This window comes from Lissotriton helveticus, chromosome 8 (genome assembly GCF_964261635.1).
Source record: "Lissotriton helveticus chromosome 8, aLisHel1.1, whole genome shotgun sequence".
Classification (NCBI taxonomy): domain Eukaryota; kingdom Metazoa; phylum Chordata; class Amphibia; order Caudata; family Salamandridae; genus Lissotriton; species Lissotriton helveticus.
Genome location: NC_136069.1, coordinates 49,344,786 through 49,365,807, shown reverse-complemented (window position 1 = coordinate 49,365,807; position 21,022 = coordinate 49,344,786). Strand labels below are relative to the sequence as shown.

At 44.1% G+C, this 21,022-nt stretch overlaps 1 protein-coding gene across 1 annotated transcript in view; it reads left to right on the top strand.

The window, feature by feature from the left end:
- The first annotated feature begins 1,764 nt into the window (after nucleotides 1–1,764).
- LOC144772341 (uncharacterized) overlaps nucleotides 1,765–21,022 on the top strand; it is a 97,618-nt gene continuing 78,360 nt past the window's right edge. The window contains exons 1-2 of the mRNA XM_078656590.1: nucleotides 1,765–1,845; nucleotides 14,074–14,184. Coding sequence (XP_078512716.1) covers nucleotides 1,791–1,845; nucleotides 14,074–14,184 — 166 coding nt within the window. The 5' untranslated portion in view covers nucleotides 1,765–1,790. The remainder of the gene's footprint in view (nucleotides 1,846–14,073; nucleotides 14,185–21,022) is intronic.

The window sequence follows — 21,022 nt, the reverse complement described above, 5'->3', positions numbered from 1 at the left end:
CCAAATCCTACCAAAGGAGCATGCACTTATCTCTTGCTGTGTGAGCAGCAAAGAAAGAGGACGCTGGGAATGTTACCAGGACTCTTAGAGGGCTCATGGAGGCGTGGCTAAGGCTAAGCATCATGGCCTTGGTAGTTTATTTTTACTAAACTGAACGTTTATTGGCTGCTGTGAAAATTACAGTAAAGAAAGAGAAGCATAATCTGAAGCCTCCGGTCCTGTAATAGAATCCAAGGTTTGAAACTCACCAGAGAGAAAGAATCGCTCTTTCTGGCAAGCTCCTTGTTCTGAAGCTCCGCGTCTTGCCGGCAAAGCTATGGTGTTTGTGCATGGACTGCACAACGCGGCGCCCCCCGACCTGGATTCTGTTAAAGGTATCAGGGAGAGGGAGCAGACTGACTGCTGAGTGGGTTGCCCGGCAAAGATGCATTCCGCCAGGAACCTTTCCCGCAAACTAAAAGGAGATGGCTGACCAAAAGCATTATTATATGGGAATAGCGGGTCACTGTACCTGGCTGTGAACTTTGGACTGTCCAGTTTCCTTAAGCGGGATGTGTTGCACAGCATACGAGGATCTTTGGTTGGAAAGAGGCAAAGCACTGACGAAGAGGAACTTTCCCTGTCCTCTTTCTGTGGTGATATTCTACAGCAATAGAAGCCCTCGGAATGACTATTTAACAAAGCCCTGCGAAATCCTACAATTTTGAACTTTCAGCAATACCCGGCATTGAGAAAGGCATCTGCCGAAATGCGTCTGCCAGGGGCTGATGGTGTGGACAACGCATGATTTTAGTGTGCATCCTGGTGGCATTAAATCTTTTGTTGGGCAACCCAAGTATGTGCCAGACCCGTTTTTATTAAAGCGGGATTGAAAGCGGGATTGGTGGTATCCTCCCGTGATCAAGCCTTGTGGAAAGGCGAAACGTGTTGGGCTTGGCAAGCGTTTGTGAATAAAGCCGCTTAAACTTTCTGAATGACACGAGGGAGTGCGTTTTTACTTTTCCGATCGAACATTTGACCCTGCTGCAGGAACATTAGCAGGCTGCCTTTGCGTCTCAACACATGAGGTATATATATATATAAATATATATACCGGTATATATTTAGATATATACGGTATATATATATATATATATATATAAATATATATACACATATTTATGTATATGTACACACATAACTAACTCTCTCTCCCTCTATCCTCCCCGCCCTGTCGGGTAGGACTTTGGAGGGTGGGAGGGCAGTCGAGTTGGAACTACCACAACAGTCACAAGGGATATGTTTTTTTTTTTAAAAAAGTCCAAAAGAAGACTGGGCGGGTGCAGCCCTTACCGTTTCATGCCATTCCTTGACCGACCTTTTATTCACTACAACCTATCAGCTCTTGGCTCTCCCTGCAAAGCAAAACATATTTTCTCAAAAACGGTAAAGGCTCTAACTGCTACCCTCCACGGAGTAGGGACGGGTATGCAAGCAGGTTACTCGGTGTAAAGCGCCTTCAATTCATTGCCAGGGCACACTAGCCTCTCTCGCGCACGCACGTTACGTCCCACGTGGAGGGCGTGATCTCGCTCTGAGCGTGCGCCTTTGAGGAGTTAGGGTGCACTACACATAGAGCATGCGCAATTGAGGTTTGCCCACAGCCCGTGCTCACTAAGTGTCTCTTTTGAGCGCATGCGTATTAGACCTGTTTGCTTTCTCCGCGCGGGTACACCGGAAGCGGTCTGTTTTCTGCGGTTCTTTTCTTTCCGGGTTGTTTCCGGAGGGAGTGGAGAGGCGGCTACCCCGGTATGGAGCCCTCGCTGCATTTACAGCAGAGTAAACCCAAGGAAGGGCTGAAAAGGGGTGAGTAATGTTTTGTACAGCCTCTTGCTCATTTACAATTTTATTGGAGCGTGTTGTACACATAAGGTAGAACTATACAAAAGATGCATTCAATGCAGCAAAGTAAAACGAAGTAGAAAGACTGATAATAACATTAATATAGCGCTGTAAAGAGAATTTTACCTCTCCGGTTAACCAGCCGTCATCGAATGGCATAAAGAAGGCCGCAGGTGCCTTATTACAACAAACACTTAACTTGCACAAAAAGACAGCCTCCCAGCCATGCAGTGTGATGGCACAGGTCCCCAGGTCTCCATAGAATCTACACATCACCTTCCTATGCTAAAACACATCCTTTTTTGTGTAGCAATAATTTTATTTGCGCAAATTAGGTACCAAAAATAACAGCAAATACACTGAACCCTAAATCAGTCACAACCCCATATTAAGATAATGATGCTGTTTGCAGTATTTCTTACTACATCCATATATGTGGTAGTAGAAAAACTTTTTTTTTTCGTCCTCATATTCGCCCTTGGTGACCATATAGTAACAGACAGATAGAGGAGATGACAGGGACACTGACCCAGATATACTGGGGGGGGGTGAGGGGGGGGAATATTAATGGTTCTTGCCGGAGTTCCCCACAGTGGATAGCATCAACGTCTTATTCGTTACATGATACCATCTAGGCTAGCATGCTGCTATGTTATACCCACTTCGTAAACAAAATCACCCTTGTGGGGTATATGTAGCCAAAGGGGACCAGTTAAGGAGACCCTTCCAAGCAGCGTAATCATAGGACATGGTAGTAGAAAAGCTTTATTCGATTTCACAGAATATAAAATCATAAAAGCAGCAAATTAATTTCACAAGCAGTCAAAATTTCATAGATACAACTTTTAAAACCAAATACATAAATATTAAGAACTGATTAAACTTTTCCTTTTCCTCAAAATGCTTTTTAAAAATCCTGTCATTGTAGCAACACAGTTTACATCGTTTAAAGATTGTAAAAACAGCAATGCCAAACAACATTGTCTCCAGGTCCCTTGTTTTTTTAAAGTGGTTTTATCCATCTAGACCTTTCTACAGCATAAAATTTACAGAAACATATCACATGCAAGGTGGATTGGTCTGACGTGTAATCGCATGGACACTTACAGAGCGATCTGGACCAGTCGTTTACAGTAGGAAATGTAATTAGACGAAAAAAGACATCAAATCTAAATCTTGTCACTAAATATCTGTCAAAGCCGTCTAAACACCAAATTAAATAGGGTTGAATTGTACACGTTGCTAAGGTAAGTTGATGTTGCGATACTTTTTTTATTTTTTATTTCTAAACTTAACCTTAATGATTCTAGGTGGTTCCAACAGAGCAACTTTAAGTCCCTCCTCGTTATATTGCTCATGGATTCAGGATGTCCAAAAAACTCTGGTCTCCCCAGATCGTTAGTAAACTTACAGATGTAGGACAGCCATGGTATCTGTAGTAATCTAATTTATCTTAATACATCCTCTCAGACAGCTGCTCAGCAAGAATGAATGAGTTATGTGTAGAATGTTAGAATGCCTGATGACTGCATGTTTGGAATGTGTGAGAGCTTGCTTGTGTGAGAGAATGACAGTTGGAGAGAGTGGGCTGAGCAGCAGTCATGCAGCTCCTGGTGGGATTCCCTTTACCAACTAAGTTACCTTCTTAAGACCTTCTATGGATTAACTTTGGATTACTAATAAACCTCTACATGATTATACTACTTGGCTACACCTTGTCATCTATCCAGATTCTACCTACAACAATTTGGCGACGCTTGGAAACAAACCCTGTGAAATTCATTAGAAGTGAGAGAAATCGTGACATTTTAATGGAAATATATTATCAACTTGTGACTAAAGATAGACTAGCAATTTAAGTAAATTACAAGATAAGAAAAGAATGCCCTTGAGGATCCCACCAGTGTCCTTTAACACACGGACAGCCTACTAAGGGCAAATCAACCTTCTTGTAAATATGGAATTTAAAATTTATAGACAACATAGCAGTCACATTTGGAAGCTACTGTCTACGTTTTTAGTTGAGCGCTATGATGTTCTGCAGCTTCAAATCAGTCTCAAAAGATGTTAAAGGAAATTACTAACGATACTATTATCGGATTGTTTATTGAAGAACTTGCCATCTGCTTAAACTTTGTGAAAGAAAACATCGGAAGTACTCGTAAATTTGATTTATAGAGACAAAGAAACCCTATAAGCTTTTCAAAGTCTGCTGTTCGTTATCGTAAACTCTGACATGTGAGAACATTTTATATTGAAGAGTAAACCTCCGATGAAAAGCACAAATAAAAAACGATAACCAGCTTTAAGAACTTATTGCTTTGGCATATTTATGGATATTGCATACAACTTGTTATTTTAACTGTAAAGCAGGAATTTCAAGAAAGGCAGTGACTGTGGCTATGTGACCTGGACAATATTAACAAGGCAAATTTGTTTTTAAAATTTTTGCGCATGATGTACGCAGAACTTCGTTACCACGGAGCAGTTTGTCTTCAAATCCTTAGCGCATGCTGCGTTCTTCAAATATTCCTATTCAAGCCACAGCACGCGCCCATACCTCCGTACTGCCATTCTTCATGACATCACCAATGACACTTCATTGTCTTCACGTATTAGCAGCTACTGACCAGCACTCCTATGCACAAACGTGCCGTGAGCCACTCAGCACAGCGTAAGGCAACGTGACGCCATTTTGAGAGAGTTGGTTTTCATTGCAATGAAGATGCCTACTGTTCACACTTCAGACATTGGCATCTTCCTTTTTGCCGTTGTGCGTGACATTTGTGATGCTGATTGATCGGAGCGGAGGGTGTTTGAACTTTGACGTTTTCTTCCGAAGCAGAGGGTATTTGGACATTGGCACATACTGCTGGATCCTCGGAGAGCACGGTCCTTCTGCCGTGGTGTATGACATTCGAGACTGATTGATTGGAGCAGAAGACATTTGACATCTCGGGTGAGACAGTTCGCTCACCGGCGTACTTTCAATTTGCTGTGTTTTTTTTTTTTTTTTACAGGAATAGTTGTCATTCTTGTACTATTTGACAGCATTTCAACTTTGATTTATTATCATTCTGAGTTAGTGATGTATCTAATTATAATGTTCACTGCCATTATGTACCTGTGTATGTAATAATTAAGTGAAATATTGTATCTTAGTGTTGTTTAAGCATGATTGCTTTGTGGGTAGTGGTGTGTAGGAGCAGGTCTCCTTACTATGGTCTATTCTCAGTGTTGGGTGGTGCGCACACTCTTTCACTGGTCCCTCCCTATATATGCCTGATCTTATATATTTCACAGTGTAGGTTTTATACTTCTCGGCAGTTGTTTTGTGGTTTTGTTATCTATATTGCACTTTAGTTAGTGTAACTTAAAGTAATATCCAACCCATGTTTAAAAAATACAGCGGTGTGTCTTTCACTCTTTAGGCTGTACTTGTAATACAGCAGTGTGAGCTTTAATTTTTGCTGTGTTTTGGAATTTGCTCATTTTTAATGTCATTTAGTTTGAGTACCTTGAGTACAGTATTCAAAGGACAGTATACTCTAATATTGTGAAGTAGCTTACGCCTGAACTCTTTAGTTGTGAAAAGGTACTTCATGGAGTTTATATTTTTTTTAGGAATGGTTTACATACATTCTTCAAATTTACACCCGTAGTGATGTGGTGTGTGTTGTATATTAAGCTAGTTGAACAATGACTGTAGTGAGGAATTTATACATCATGAATTTCATGTGTATCCTCTACTTTCTTTGTTCTGCGCTTTCAGCTATGCTTACGCCTAAGCAGTATTTGTCACTCTTTACTTTAGATGTGAAAAGGCAATTCGTAGAGCTTTTTATGTTGTTGAATGATTTACTTACAATCTTCAAGTTTACACCCGTGATGTCGTGGTGAGTGTTGTTATTTTAGCAAGTTGAACAATGACTGTAGTGTGGAGTTTATACTTCATGAATCTCATGTGTATCCTCTACTTTCTTTGTTCTGCACTATGCTCCAACGCCTATAATCATAGGTGCGTTATGAGGGGTGTTTATCTCCCGGTTAACAGTGCACTTTTGTGTACTGCCTCATTGATGTTTGTTTAGTGCCTCAGTTGCATTTTAGATTTAGATATCATCCAAGGATATTGAAAGTGTTTGTGACATTGATAGTGCTTTGAGATATTTTTATATCATTACATTTTTTGCACTTTAGTCTTTGTCCCATTCATAGATTCAATTTTTTAACAATTTATGTTATTGGTGGAGATGTGTGTAACATTGATTATCCACACTATGCCTCCTTTGTGCGAAGTTCAGAAACATAGTTGGGCTAGTACTCTTAGTACCCACTTTATTAATCTGTCTCCAACTATGCTTTTAACTAGCATCTTGTTTCTTTTTCTTTTCTCCCTTTTCTTGCTTGAACTAGTTGCTAGAAAATTTATTTATGCACATTTTCATTTGTTTTCCCCTAAGAAAGGAGAAGTGATGTGCTATCTTGCATGTAGTACTTTCTCATGCTGTGTTTTCTAGCATTCTGTACTCTATTTAAATTTTCATTTATATATTCAATTGTATAATGCACTATGTATCTTGTAATCAATTATCTTGGTATTGATGCATTATCCCAATCATTATTGTTTGTTCCCTCTAAAGGAAGAGGATATGTAGTAATCTAATTTATCTTAATACATCCTCTCAGACAGCTGCTCAGCAAGAATGAATGAGTTGTGTGTAGAATGTTAGAATGCCTGATGACTGCATGTTTGGAATGTGTGAGAGTGCTTGCTTGTGTGAGAGAATGACAGTTGGAGAGAGTGGGCTGAGCAGCAGTCATGCAGCTCCTGGTGGGATTCCCTTTACCAACTAAGTTACCTTCTATGGAGCAACTATGGATTACTAATAAACCTCTACATGATTATACTACTTGGCTACACCTTGTCATCTATCCAGATTCTACCTACAACAGTATCCTGGTAGCCTTGTCCAAGCCCAACAAGTCAGAAATGATGTCTCTGTTTAATACAAGATCAGGCGAAGTCCGAACTCTGTGCCATAGTAATATAGGTTGCATACTAATCAGATCGCTAATGTAGCGCATGCCCAGCTCCGAATGACAGTTAAAAATAGAAGAACTTTGAGGAATGGCTAAAATGAATCTTAAAAAAGCGTTTTCTACCTTTTGAATAGGTGAGGAGTCGTAAATTCCCCAGACGCCTGCCCCGTAGATGGCAGTACTTATGTACTTAGCCTGGTAGATTTTTAACAGGATTTCAGGGGGTCTTTTCCCCATTTTTTTGGCAAATATCATAAGTGCGGCTGTAGCTCTTTTAAACATTAGTGACCTACTTATGATAGCTTGTCCCCGGGAACCTGAATCCTCTAATACGATACCCAGGTAGGAAAAAGTTTTAGTTGGTACTATTTTCTCTTTCCCTGCGAACAGAGAACAGCCTCTGTTCTTTCGTCTTCCGCAGGTCATAACAAAAGTTTTAGTCACATTGAGTTTCAGGCCCCTGTTATCCATGAAATTTATGTATGTATCTAATGCCGTTTGTAAGCCTATTTGTGTTCTAGCCATTATCACGGCATCATCTGCATACAGGAGCGACACAATCTGTTTATGTTTTACCTGCGGGGAATCTTTGACCTTAGCCACCAGTTCTTTTTCCAGATCGTTAGTATATAAGGAAAAAAGAAAAGGGGCGAGTACACAGCCATGCCTTACTCCTCGCTTCACATGGAACGACTTAGTGCATTCCCCATTAACCCCGTATCGCACTTTTACCCTAGCGCCTGCATAAAGTTGGATATTAACACCTCATCCACCTTCATATTTGTTAAAATCTGCCATAATCGGCTGTGGATTACACAATCAAACGCAGCGCTGAGGTCGACAAACACTGTATACAATTTGCCGTCGTATATTTTCCTATTAACCTGGAAAAACTTAAGACCTGCTCTAAAGTACCCCGCCCCTCCCTGAACCCATATTGTACAGAGGATAATATATTTTCATCTACTGCCCATTGCTGCAAGCGATTCAGTATAACCCTGCCCGTGACTTTCATAAACGAATCTAAAAGGGATATGGGGCGATAGCAAGAGGGGTTTTCGCTGTCCCCTTCTTTAAAAGTAGGTATAATTACAGAATCAGACCAGGTTTTAATTAGACCCAGTTTGCAGCTTGCCTCAAGCACTCGCGTAAGCAATGGGGACCATAGTTCTATCGTGTGCTTGAATAGATCAATTGGGGTGCCATCGGGGCCTGGAGCTTTGCCACTCTTGCTTTGTTTGATAGCATCCATAATTTCTTTATTGCTAATAATTATGTTAATTTCCACAAATTTATTAGGGGCCTCTTGGGATAATGACCCCATATCTACGATTTTATTAACCCCTCCTGGATTATAGACTTCTGAAAAAAAGTCTATCCATGTGTCTTCTGTTATCGCGACCTCAATTCTCGCATTATCCCCTGGCCTAAAAAAAGGTGCATTGACTGCTCCCCAGAAAGAGGAACTGTCCCTTTTTAACAAAGCCTCATATAGATTAGACCAAGCCTCATTTTTAATTTTACGCTTGCAGATCTTTCTAGCTATATTATATTCCTTCCTGCACTTTTATACTTCTTCATGGTTTCTCACAGTATTATGGAGGGCCCTTTTTAGTTGTGAGTAAGCCTTTGTACAAGTCGAATCAAACCAGCTATTCTTACAGGTTTTAGGATCTTTGTTTGGGCGCCGTAATTTTTCTTGTATTATCCTGATAATATCTGCGATGGAGTCCAATATATCTGAATGTGAAGTCTCCTCCTGTAGACACTTCGTGATCGGTAAGATCGCATCCTTAATTATTTTTATATTGGTGACCTCCTCTTCACCCATCTAATGCGTATCCTTTTTGCCTACCCACTGCGCATCCTTTAGTCCAGGCTAATCTTTCTACCAGTGAACGTTCCTTATCCTGTGGGAGTAGAATACAAAAGCTAAGTGGGAGATGATCACTAATTCCTATTGTGTGGGTTACGAAGTCAGCTATCCAGGTTGCATGGCTGTTAGAAATTGCAGTGAAGTCAATCAGGGTACTGTGCCCTCTCCCCACAAAAGTGGGGCTAAAGTCCACAGTAGGTGTACATAACCTGTTGACAAAACCCAAGTTATGAGTAGCCATCACCTCGTTAAAGGAATCGCCCCCATTAGGATGGGCGAAATGGGGCTGGTGTTCAGTACCGTCTTCCTCATAGTCGCCACATCCGCTCAAGAACTGTTGGCAGAGGTTATGGTTAAAGTCACCGCCCCAAATAACAATGGATTCCCTCCGCGAATTATCGGTCATGCTCTTAACATCCCCATTTAGGGCACAGACCATGTCACTTACTTTGGCCTTTTCTAGATTGTTATACATGTTGATAATTATTAGCTCAACCTTGGGAGATGCTTTCATAACAATAATCTGGTATTGACTACACATTTTCATCATTTTAATCGTTACTGTCCCCATTAGATTTGTAACATAGACACAGAGCCCCCCTTTGTGCCTCCCATGGCTGGAACAACCTGCTGGGACGTGATATGTTTTAAAACCATCAATATGGATTTCATCCAGAGAGCAAGTCTCTTGCAGGCATAGATAATGTATGTTTTTAATGAAATCTGCCCAGATCGGGTTATTTAACTTAGAACGAAGGTCCGATATATTCCAGAATGTTACCCTCAACCGTCCCTTAACACGTGTACCTTGAGATCTAGGGTGATCCGTTAAGCCCAGTTGATTAATTAAACTAGCTGCCTTTACGTGTTCTACAGCAGCAGGCTGATTTTCACAAGAGGTAACCCCGCTAATCTGTTTTGGAAGTCAGTCGACTCCTTCCATGCCATGTAGCACAGAGAAACGGTGAAAGGTGGGGATACTAAAACCATAATGGGTAAAACTAGGACCACAGGGAACGCGAGAATTAGTGGGATTATCCAACATGGATTGTGGATAAAAATAGCTTAGGTCGTGCGTAGCAATTTCACCCTTCCCTCCCGCAGAATACCAATCGTTGATGTATCTCACAGCTCCACGATCCCTAAAATTGACCAAGACAATGTCCCCTCTAAGGCCCTTTGGTCTTTTCCCCACCGATTCCAGCCTCCTAACGTTAAGGATTTTGCCATTGAAATTTGCCGGTAGTGGTCTGTTATTACACAACCACAAGATTACTTTATTCTTTAACTGATGGTAATCTTCGTCTTTTCCCTCCAGTAGTTCTGGCACCCCAGTTAAAACCACTACGTATGGTACCGCCTCGGGTGGTAGATCTATCCTATCTTGATTTTTTCTGCCACGTATTTTAGGGGAGGACCTAATATTAGTTGTCTCAGAAGTGCCCTGTTTAAAGCCCTTTGCTTCATTTCTCTCCCCCACTAACAACCGCGCCTTTATATATGTCCTGAACTACTGGATTGTTTTGTCCTTGTGCGGGATTGATATCCCTACCAATCATCTCAGTGGGTAATATCTGTCCTGATATGATGTCCTGACTAGGAGTTACATGTTTACTATGCCCTATGTCACCAATCAATTTTGAGTGTATTACCGTTTCCGCTTCTATTCGTCCTAATTGGTCACACATTCTTTTTACTCTTTCTACCACCGGAAGTGTCAGTGACTTAATCAGCTGTTCCATGCTCCCCATCAGCTCTTTTATTGTAACTGTGGACGAGAGAGACTGTTCAGGGATTTACTTTTTTATAAATGTACTTTTATTCCCTACTGGACTCTGAGATGTTTTTGATAGTTTTGCCCATCTATCTCCCTTGCTATCATTCCCACGCTTTCTTTTTTTTAGAGTGGGACCTGGGTCTTTAGATGTACTAGATATGTACTCTTTCGAGGTGTCCATCTCAAGAGTTACCGTACTATCTCGATAGATGTATCCGCTGAAGTTTCTAAAATCGTATCATTAGATTCCACCTCGTTTGGGGATATTTGAATCTGTTGGGTACTTATCAAACAGTGGGGCTGCTCAGGGTATTTCGTCCCAGAGTTATACTCGTTATCTATTCTGGAACTTGGAGGGGTAACTACTAATCTTATGTCGCCCAGCGAGGATCGCTTTTTATGTGCAAACTCTGTGGAAAGGCGTTTTTCTGCCATTACTATTTCCTTTTCCAACTCTGATGTTACCCTAGTAATGAAGCTATCTAAGGTTCCCCTTACTGCACCTCCCACCAATGTTGTCTTCCCTAGGGTATTATGTCTACTCATGGTATCTTCGGGTATGTAATCGTAGGATAATACAGTTTAAGCAACAATGAAATAAAAGAATTAAATCCTAGTGTGATTACTGTGTAGAGGGCAATGCTTTTAGACTAGGACAACGTTAAACGGTGCACTTTTAGCTCACAGTCTTTTGTCGTTAAATGTCCCGGACCCAAATGTTGGTGGGGTGGCCCAGCCCAGTCAGCCCCGGACGGCCACAGACGGTCCCGCCCTTGTCCTGGGCTTCTTCCGGCGGCGCCCGCGCGAGTCCCGCGACGCGGGAGTACTCGCGGTCTTTTGTGCTCCACTGGGCGCGTGATGTAGTGGCCGTGGTCCTCAGGGCTTATGGGAAATGTAGTTTCCCCCGCTCGGCGGCCGCTCGCGATGTCCAAACAGCGGCGGCAGTTGTCTATATCAGGAGGTTCGAGATCCAATAGAAGTACAAAAAATCTACTCCTGAAACCTCGTAAATTCCGGAAAGAAAAAACATACAAGCGCTCCTTCTCAGGAATGGCACCCAGGATCTGGAATGCGCTCCCTCCTGAAACCAGGCTTATCTCCTCCACTGCACTCTTCAAGAAAGAGGTGAAAACCATCCTTCTGGCCAAGATCTCCTGAACTTTACAGGTGCTGGATCAGAGACTCTGCATCGCTTTGTACCACTGATCACCTTGTCCTTGGCACTATACTCCTACTTGATGGTGACACTACTACGCTACTCTCTTACTACCGACCAATATATGACACACTTTGGATTATTGAATCACCCTCCCGATGCCCCCACCCAGTGTTCTCTCTATCCTAAGAAATTGATATAAGCCATCCACACATCCAAGGTTTACCTGAACCCTTCTGTAGTGGGATCAATGACTTGTGCCGTCTTATATTACTTGTTTACCTGATTGTATATTGCTATGTTTTCTGTACGTTATTGTTATCCTATTATGTTAGTGACTATTATACTGCTCCCATTATCTCTGTCCATTCCTGCTGCCCCTAACCCTGGCTCTGTGAAGCGCTCTGATATCCGTAAGGATCTTGTTCGCGCTATATAAAACTTTGAATAAATAATAAAATAAATATCAGCTTCCAATGTAGCCATTTTAATCGATAGCTACAGCTCTGCCAAGCCTTAACTCTATACCCTGTTCTTTTGTCTGACCTTCCTGAATTCAACCCTTTAGAGAGCAAGTTGCTTATGGCAGATCTGGTCCACCGCAATATTGCACAAGTTTACCAGGCGCTCATTTTGAATTGGCTCGGATACGTTCACAGCTCTCCGACTGGCATGGGAGGCCGATGTAGGGGCGTTAGAGGATAAGGAGTGGACTGGGGCTCACCTCACACTGCAGCTATCGTGGGCCAACTTAGGCTGATCCCGCTTAAATATCTGACCCATCATTGGGTGTGGCAGATGGGAGTGATTATCTCTCCAACCTGTCTCCTCTGTGAAGCGGGGCTGAGCACCTCCTTACATGCGGTATGGAGTGGCCCTGCCATAGATAACTTCTCGCGAAAGCCCAGATGGACTCGAAAATCACTCTTTCGCATCACTGATGCACTGGGGTAATCAATATAGGTTGTCCTTGTTGTTCCTTGGCCCGACTCTGACGATGTGGGACATAGCAAGAGAGTGGAACCACCCACTTTGTATTCTACGCATCCTCCGCCTCATTGGGGCTGGCTACCATCCCACTTATTCGCAAGACCACTGCCGAAGGAAGCTCCATCTTCTACCTCACAGCAAAGACCTCGAACAGCTTGTCTCTTCACCTCAGGCAATCACCTTCTCTACCTCAATTCAGGAAGGACCTTAAGACCTTGCTCTTTGACTGACCCACAGCACCTTAGGCAGACCAGCTGTTGCCCCCCTGGGGTGACCAGGCATCCCAGATTTGTCAGGACGGTCCCCGTTTTTCACCAGCTGTCTGGGCAGATTTCGAGAAATTTAGCTCATGTCCCCTTTTTTGGAGAGGGTCGACTGAAAACGGGGGATGTGTTTTTTATGTTTTACAAAGCGTGGATAGTTAGCAGTTGTTCCAAGAAAGCAATTTAATTCACAGGCAAGCTACTGGGTTTAAAAATAGCATCTTATGTATGTTCTTACTGCCTGTTTTGAAATTCTCTGCTGAGGAGCGCTGTCATTTTGTGAACTCGCTTGACGTAAAATTATAGTCCTTCTATTTTTGTGAAATGTCCCCTTTTTTGCTTTAAAATTCTGGTCACCCTACCCCCCACCCTACTCCCCCAGCGCCTTGAGACCATTACAGATGAGTAGTTGCGCTTTACAAGTAACTTGATTGATTGATTGGAAGACCGCAGCTCCCTGTCATTCGCAGTGCGGATGGGTGGTCTGGATCACGAGTATGTGTTTGGTGGTGGCAGTGTATAGGGCTCGGGGTGTCCGCAAAAGCACTCAAAGATCTGGCAGGCGGGGGCAGATTAATGGGGCATTGTGTTAAAACCTGTCTCCTCTGTACAACAACTGGTGAATTAATACATATATTTATTTGCAGGTTAAGGTGGAATCGGGAGGGAATGGACAGGGCGATTTGGTTTTCGGGCATACTATGTTTTGTTTTGCAAGAACTTGGGTGTGGGTGGGGCAAACTGTGCAGCTATTTGCTTTTGTTTCTCCTTTTATTTTATCATTATATTTCCAGTTTCCTGATTTGTTGGCATTCTGAGCTGTGTAGTTCTTGTAAAATCTGTTAAAAAAAATGGGAAACACGAGTGATCAATATTGTCATCAGGACGCTGGATAGAAACTGGTCTGTTACAACTGCCATTGTGATATTGCTTGAGCTGTATGCCTGTGAGTGCTTGAATTTTCCATACATCATATGAAATAGATGCAGAAATTGATGAGGCATGCAGGAAGCGAGATGTTCAGGACCCCATATGCAGCTATTATGTCAGGCTATGACACCACTCTTTCATATTTCTGTTACTACAGGAGAAGAGTTCACAATAGAAATGATCTCAGACCACATCAAAGAAGAGGGAGGGACCTATGCGATAGCTGATCAGAAACAAGGGGAGTTTACAAACTCCTATACTAAAGACGGTAAGCCATCTATTTCTATATATATATATATTATATAGTAGGATGATGGAATCTATGGTGAAACTCAAAAGGGTCCATTCAGAGTGATGAGGCCGTTCGGATCATTAACAGGTCACTGCTACAGTCAAACTGGCATACAGGGGCTATAAATAGATGGCGTGTGTTGTGTTCTTAGTCCAAGCCTTAGTACCAGTTTGCGGGGAAACGCATACTGAAACATTTCACAAATTCAAAAATTAAAAAGCTGTGCTTCCCACCAACAAGGTCAGTGCAATTCCTATCACATAAATTATGGTCAGACGCTCATTGGCACTGCTGCATCTTTCATTTTTTACTTCTATAACGTTTATATATAATATTCATTTCAGTCCACACAAAAATGCATTGATATTAAAAGCCCTTATTTCACAGGTAACTGAAATATGGGAAATATTTTACAGTTCTCTGTGAAGTATTGCTTTCAATATAATCACAGCATGAGATCACTCTACAGCCTTTACCATTATTAGGACTGCTGTGATTATTAGATGAAGAACCAAATTATTCAGCAAAATAATCAATATTTTGTGATCAAGGGAGTGAATATAGGACCTTATTAGAGTTTGAACCAATGTATTTTTAAATGAGCAAATTGTGTGGTAAATCAGTCATTGCTAGTAAATGCTGCAGCTACACAGTTTCATAAATCCCTGGACCCATACCATTGTCTTCTGTTTATTCATGAAAGGTAAACAAAACGTAAATATTCTAATGTCAATTAGTACCCACTGTGAGCTACACTTTGAAGTAAATAGTTTTTTAACCGAGCTCCCCTAAAACATACATGTAATATAAAAAACATTATCTTGTTTGTTGCCAGTGAGGTATTCTGGTGACATAAAGCTAAAAAAAGACACCGAGACCGCCCTCCTCGCCGCCACCGATGACATTTGCATGCTACTCAACCAGGGCCACACTGTGGCCCTCATCCTACTAGACCTCTCCGCAGCCTTCGACACCGTCTCCCAGCCCACTCCCGCCAGCATACCCCCCTCGACTGTATCCGCTCCTTCTCACTGGCAGAACCCAAAGGATCAGGCTTCCACCCTTCCTCTCCGAACCCGTAGCGTTGGGCTGTGCGAGGATCCTTGGGGTACTCCGCAGTCGATCTGACTGCGGAGTACCCCAAGGATCCTCGCTCAGCCCCACGCTCTTTAACATCTACATGGCCGCCCTCGCCGCCATTGTTAGACAGCATGGGCTCAGCATAGTATCCTATGCCGACAACACCCAGCTCCTCTTCTCCCTGACGGAGAACCCTGAAGACACCAAACTCAGCTTCCAGGATGGAATGAAAGACCCTTCTCCACCTCCTGGGACAACACATGGTGGCCTTCCGTCCTCGGAAACCCACCCACTCCATCAGACCATGCCAGAAACCTCGGCATCATTCTAGACTTCATACTCACCATGACCCGCCAGATCAACGCTGTCGCCTCCACCTGCTTCAACTCCCTCCCATCCTCTGCAAGACCTTTAAGTGGATCCCCCCGAATGCAGACAGACCATCACACGTACTCATAAGCATCACACTGGACTACGGTAACGTCCTCTACGCCGGAATCAACAAAACCCTGTTACGCAAGCTCCAAACCATCTAGAACACTGCAGCCAGACTTGTCCTTGGAACCCCACGACACAAGCACATGACCCAGCACCTACGAGATCTCCACTGGCTCCCCATTGAGAAGATAGTAAGTAACCTTCAAGCTACTCACCCACTCCTACAAATCCCTCCACAATATCGGACCCAAATACCTCAACGAAAGAGACTTCCTTCCACGTACCCAAAAGGAACCACCGCTCTGCCGACCTCGCCTTGGCAGAGACCCTGCGTATCCGCAGAACCAGAGCAGATGGAAGAGCCTTCTCCTACGTCGCAGCAAAGACCTGGAACAAGCTCCCAGCCAACATCAGACGCTCTGTCACTCTGCACACCTTCAGGAGGAGCCTCAAGACCTGGCTCTTCGACTGATCCGGAGCTCCACCTCCACCCCTCTCCCAGCGCCTTGAGACCCTCACGGGGGAGTAGCGTGCTTTATAAACCCTGGATTGATTGATTGACGGTACTGCAGTGACCAATGACCTGGCGGTGACGTTGGAGGATGCTGAGGGCAGGGCTTGCTGTAACAGTTTGTGGGCTTTCCCTGAGTGACTGTGAGGGCCCGTTGATAGAACTTTTTCTAGACCAATGGCTCTGCTCATTGATGCCTTCAGAGGCCCAGTTATTGAGCGGGCTCACTGGGCATTAGTATGATGCCCTCAACCAGGGGCCAGGCCTCGTCCTGTCATCGCAAAGCTCCTTAATTATCTAGACAAAGACAATATTCTCAAGCATGCCTAGCTTCAAGATAAGCTCTCATACCAATCTCACACTAACCTGATATTCTCTGATAATACCAGGATGGTGCAACTACAATGGCACTCCTTCTTGACAGTGAAACAACTGCTTTGTGACCTCAACATCCAGTATATGGTATTATATCCGGCTAATTTAAAGATCATTTACGTTTCACAGACTCTCTTCTTCAGGACATCCAAGGAGGTCTTTCAGTGGACCGATGAACAAATTCAGTTGAAGCCGCACACTCCCCACGCATGGATTCTGAGGAGACAGACGTAATCAACCTGCCAACACCCCAACAAAGAAAAGCAATGGATCTCGCCCCACATGGAGGAGCTACCAACAGGATGGAGGGGGCCCGGTAGATGGTGGGGAGCCCTCGGTGGGCTATCTCCTTGCCTTCTACATGACATTGGTGTTTGTTATAACTCCCTGTGGTGTCTGCAATGATTCCCAATGTTGCTGTGATGATTAGCGTCCGCTGACCTGTGCGAGTGGAATATTAGTTTCCACAGTTAGCTGACTTTGTTGGGTTTGGGGATCCACAGAGACCGGCCCGGCGGGATCCCCTGTTGGGGGCCAGCCCTGTGACAGCTACTTCCTGTTCTCTGAATTATGGAGGTGGGGTGGTTGGTTGGGACATCTCCCTTTGCCGGCCTTGCTTGCCAAACATTCTGCCCTAGTGCGTTTTTAGTGGCCCTACTGTTTATGATTCCCTTCATCTGTTAAATTTGGTAGCCTCGAATGTGAATGGCTTTCTTGACAAGGTCAAGAGAGAGGCAGTTTTGAAGCACGCTAAAAGAGGGGGGGAGGATGTTCTATTACTCCAGGAGACCCATCTCTTGGGCCGGAAAGTCCCTTGTATTGCCTGCTTGGTTACACGAAGATGTATCACTCCGGGTTCTCGAGGGGATCCACAGGCACTTGCATTTTGATCAGGAATCATACTCCATTTCAACTTATCCAGGGTCTGTATAGGGCTGTGACAGGTACGTTGTTTGGGAAATTTCTCTGTATATACCTCTCTTCCCCATGGTCAGTCCCTTATTGACTTGATTACCAGGGTGTGGAGTGAGTTTCTGGAGGGGCTCACAGTGATGGGGGGCGATTGGAATGGTGTCGGAGACCATTTGCTGGATCGGTGGCATTCTCAAGGACCTTCCCCTGCATCTGGTAGAACTCCCTCTGCCTTCCTTTGTGAGTGCCTTAGGTTTGGTCAATGTTTGGAGGGCACGCAATCCACTTCGGTTCATATTGGCAGGACCTGCAGGTATAGGGTAGACTGGAGGATGGGCAGCAGGTGCGTAGACAACTGGATCTAATGCAACCCCGCTACCAACAGACCCTCTTGTGGAAGGCTTAACAGTTTTGGCATGCGGCCCATACATCGATGGGGTGACAAGTCGAGCAAAATGCTCCTTAGATTGTCAGGGTTCTCAACACCCTCTCCATTCCTCCTTTACTTGATTCAACAGGCACTGTACTCACTGACTCCTGGGTAATGGCCTGCAGTTTCACTGCTCATTTCCAGGCTATCTACGCTTGATGGCAAGTCGTGGCTCGGAAACAGATAGTGGACTTTGTGACTTAGAACTCTCTTGGATTGCGTCATCCTGGACAGTGTGCTCACTGGGGAGGAGTTCTCAGACCTGGCTGGGCTACGCCGCGGGAAGGCTTTTGTGCTAAAATTCTAGGAACTCATGCTGGGGGTGATTCAGTTGGCTGTTGAGTGTGCTGGTCTTCCCCCCCCTCGACTGGCGCCAAGCGAAGATAGTGTTGTTTCCTTTGCCTGGCTGCCCAGTAGATGATCATTCCTCTTATTGCCCATCTCCCACGTTTCAATTTGGAGGTGAAGATCCTCTCGAAGTCGCGATTGACCTGCTTCATTCCAGATTTAGTTCATCCTGATCATCCCAGCTTTACTCCCCATTATGCTACCCGACACAATATTCTGTGTTTATGTATTGGCTGACAGGCTCACAGCGTTCTTTTTGTGCTGATATTGACAAGGCCTTCAACTCCGTCAGTAGGGTATATTTCCTAGCACTTCTTCGCCTCTTGAATTTTAGGCCATGATTTCAGTCTTATCTCAGACTTCAATACACTGATTTGACAGCGATGGTGCGGGTGGCTGGGCCTAGTTTGGACTCTTTCCCAATTTTGGCGTGAGATGAGGCGAGGATGCCCGAGCCCCCTGCTGTTCGCTCTTGCCATGGATCCCTTGTCGTGTGGGTGAGTATGGATGCTCAGGTCCATAGTTTAGAGTGGGGGGCAGGATCCGCCGATTAAATAGCACTATAGGTGGATGACGTCCTATTCTTTTTGACCAATCATGCGTCCTCGGGGCATCATATCTTACAAATAAATCATTTGCATCTTTGGTGAATCCTCTGACCTCTATCTTAACATATCTAAATCTGCCGTGTTCTCAGTTAGTGTCTGCCCACAGGACCGTGGTTGGGCGTCTGGATTGGGGATGATCGTGGGCGGATTTGTTTCTCCCAATACGGCATTGGCGTTGAAACGTAACTTAGACCATTTTCTGGCTTGCTTAAAAGAAGATATAGGAGTTTTGTCAGTTTTGCCGCTGTCCCTATCCGCTAGGTCAAAATGGTATTGTTCCCCCAATTTCTAGATCAATTGCAGAATTTTCTGTTTTCTATTTTGCGACAATGGTTTTGCTCCGTCAATTTCACTCTCAATAGCTTTCTCGGGGAGATCTTCACCCCCTGTTTTGCCCTTGATAAGTGTTTTTAATCTACTTACTGAGGGGGTATTGCTGCGGCTGCTATTGAGTCATATAATCAGGTGTTACCTCTTCTGGTCATTAATGATTGGTGGTATGATGTGCACATCAGCCCTTCTTTTACGTCCGAAAAATGGATGGGGGGACACTCCTCATCTATGAGGGGGAGGCAACTGGAATGTTCTTCCTCCGATGATTAGATTAACTTTGACTCTGTGGCGGCATTCCCTCCGATGGGTGGGGGAGACTGACAAAGTGGACACCACCGTGGCATGTTCGTTGGCTGCCGCAAGGGGCTGCGTTGGAGGGTTTCAGAAGGTGGGATCTGATTGGGAGCTCCACTCTGGGCAAATTCATGAGCAGGATGATCCTTAAATCCTTTCAGACCTTGCAGGCAGAGAATATCAACTCCATTTCAGCCATTTTCATCAGTACCTGTGGCTCCTCCATGCCTTAACTCCATACCATGTTGCTTTGTCTGACCGTCCCGAATTCAACCCTTTAGAGGGCAAGCTGCTTATGGGAGATCTGGGCGACTGCAAGATTGCTCGAGTTTACCAGTAGCTAATTTCTAACTGTTCGGATACATTCACAGCTCTCTGGGCATGGGAGGCCGATGTAGATGCGTTAGAAGACGAGAATTGGACTGAGGCTGTGGGTGACTGTGGCTATCGCGGCCTGACTTAGACCGATCCAGATTAATTATATTCAGGTTTATTTTGCCCGTCACTGGCTGTGGCAAATGGGGGTGATTGCTTCTCCAACCTGTCTCTGCTGTGAAGTGGGGGAGGGCACCTTTTTACATACGATGTGAAGCTGCCCTGCTCTAGATCACTATTGGCGTGGAGTGACATCTTGTTTGGGCGGGGCCTTAAATTGGACTGTCTTGATGGACCACAAACTCACTCCTTCACATCAAGGAAGAATTGGGGGGAGTGGGGTAATCAATATAAGTTCTCCTTGTTGTTCCTTGGCCTGACTCTGGCGAAGCAAGGCATAGCAAAACAGTGGAAGGCCACGGCTCCCCAGTCCTCGACAGTGTGGAAAGGTGGTTTGGATCACTGAATGGGTTTGCAGGTGGCAGTGTAATAATAATAACTTTATTTGATTTAAAAAAAAATTATAAAAGGGTGGACTTACCACCATGCCAGCAACATTTCCTTCATAAAAATAATACAAAATCAACTTTAAATCAAGTTAAAAACTCATGTCCTGTAATTGGCAAAATTATCGTGTGAGTTCATTCTGGGTACACTTTGTTTTTAACTCCTAATAAAGGGGGAGAAGTAAAAAGGTATGGGAGATGGCGGATTGTTCAAACAGGGGGCGCGTTAATTTTAACTTGTGATACAAAAAAACGACCGTTTGAAAAGGAGAGGAAAAGGATGGAAGAGTCCATGGCCGGCCAAGCCTGGCCTATTGTCCGGGGCCCTCTTTGGTTGCTGCCCTGTTTTCCAGCTCTATGGCGGCGAGATTCAAAAACTTTATGGTTTTACATGAGAGTTCTATCCAGGATCCACTTAGGCATTTTATCACCGCCGCCCTGCAAGTTCTCACCTGGGCTTCTCTTAGAAGTGATTGAAGAAGCGTTTTTCTAAGATTCTGAAGTGCCGGGCATATACATATAAGGTGCAGAAAAGACTCCGCGCCGTTGCCACAAAGTCGGCGGTCGGAAGTTGCCCACTGCCGTAGCCATTTAGGAGTGAGAT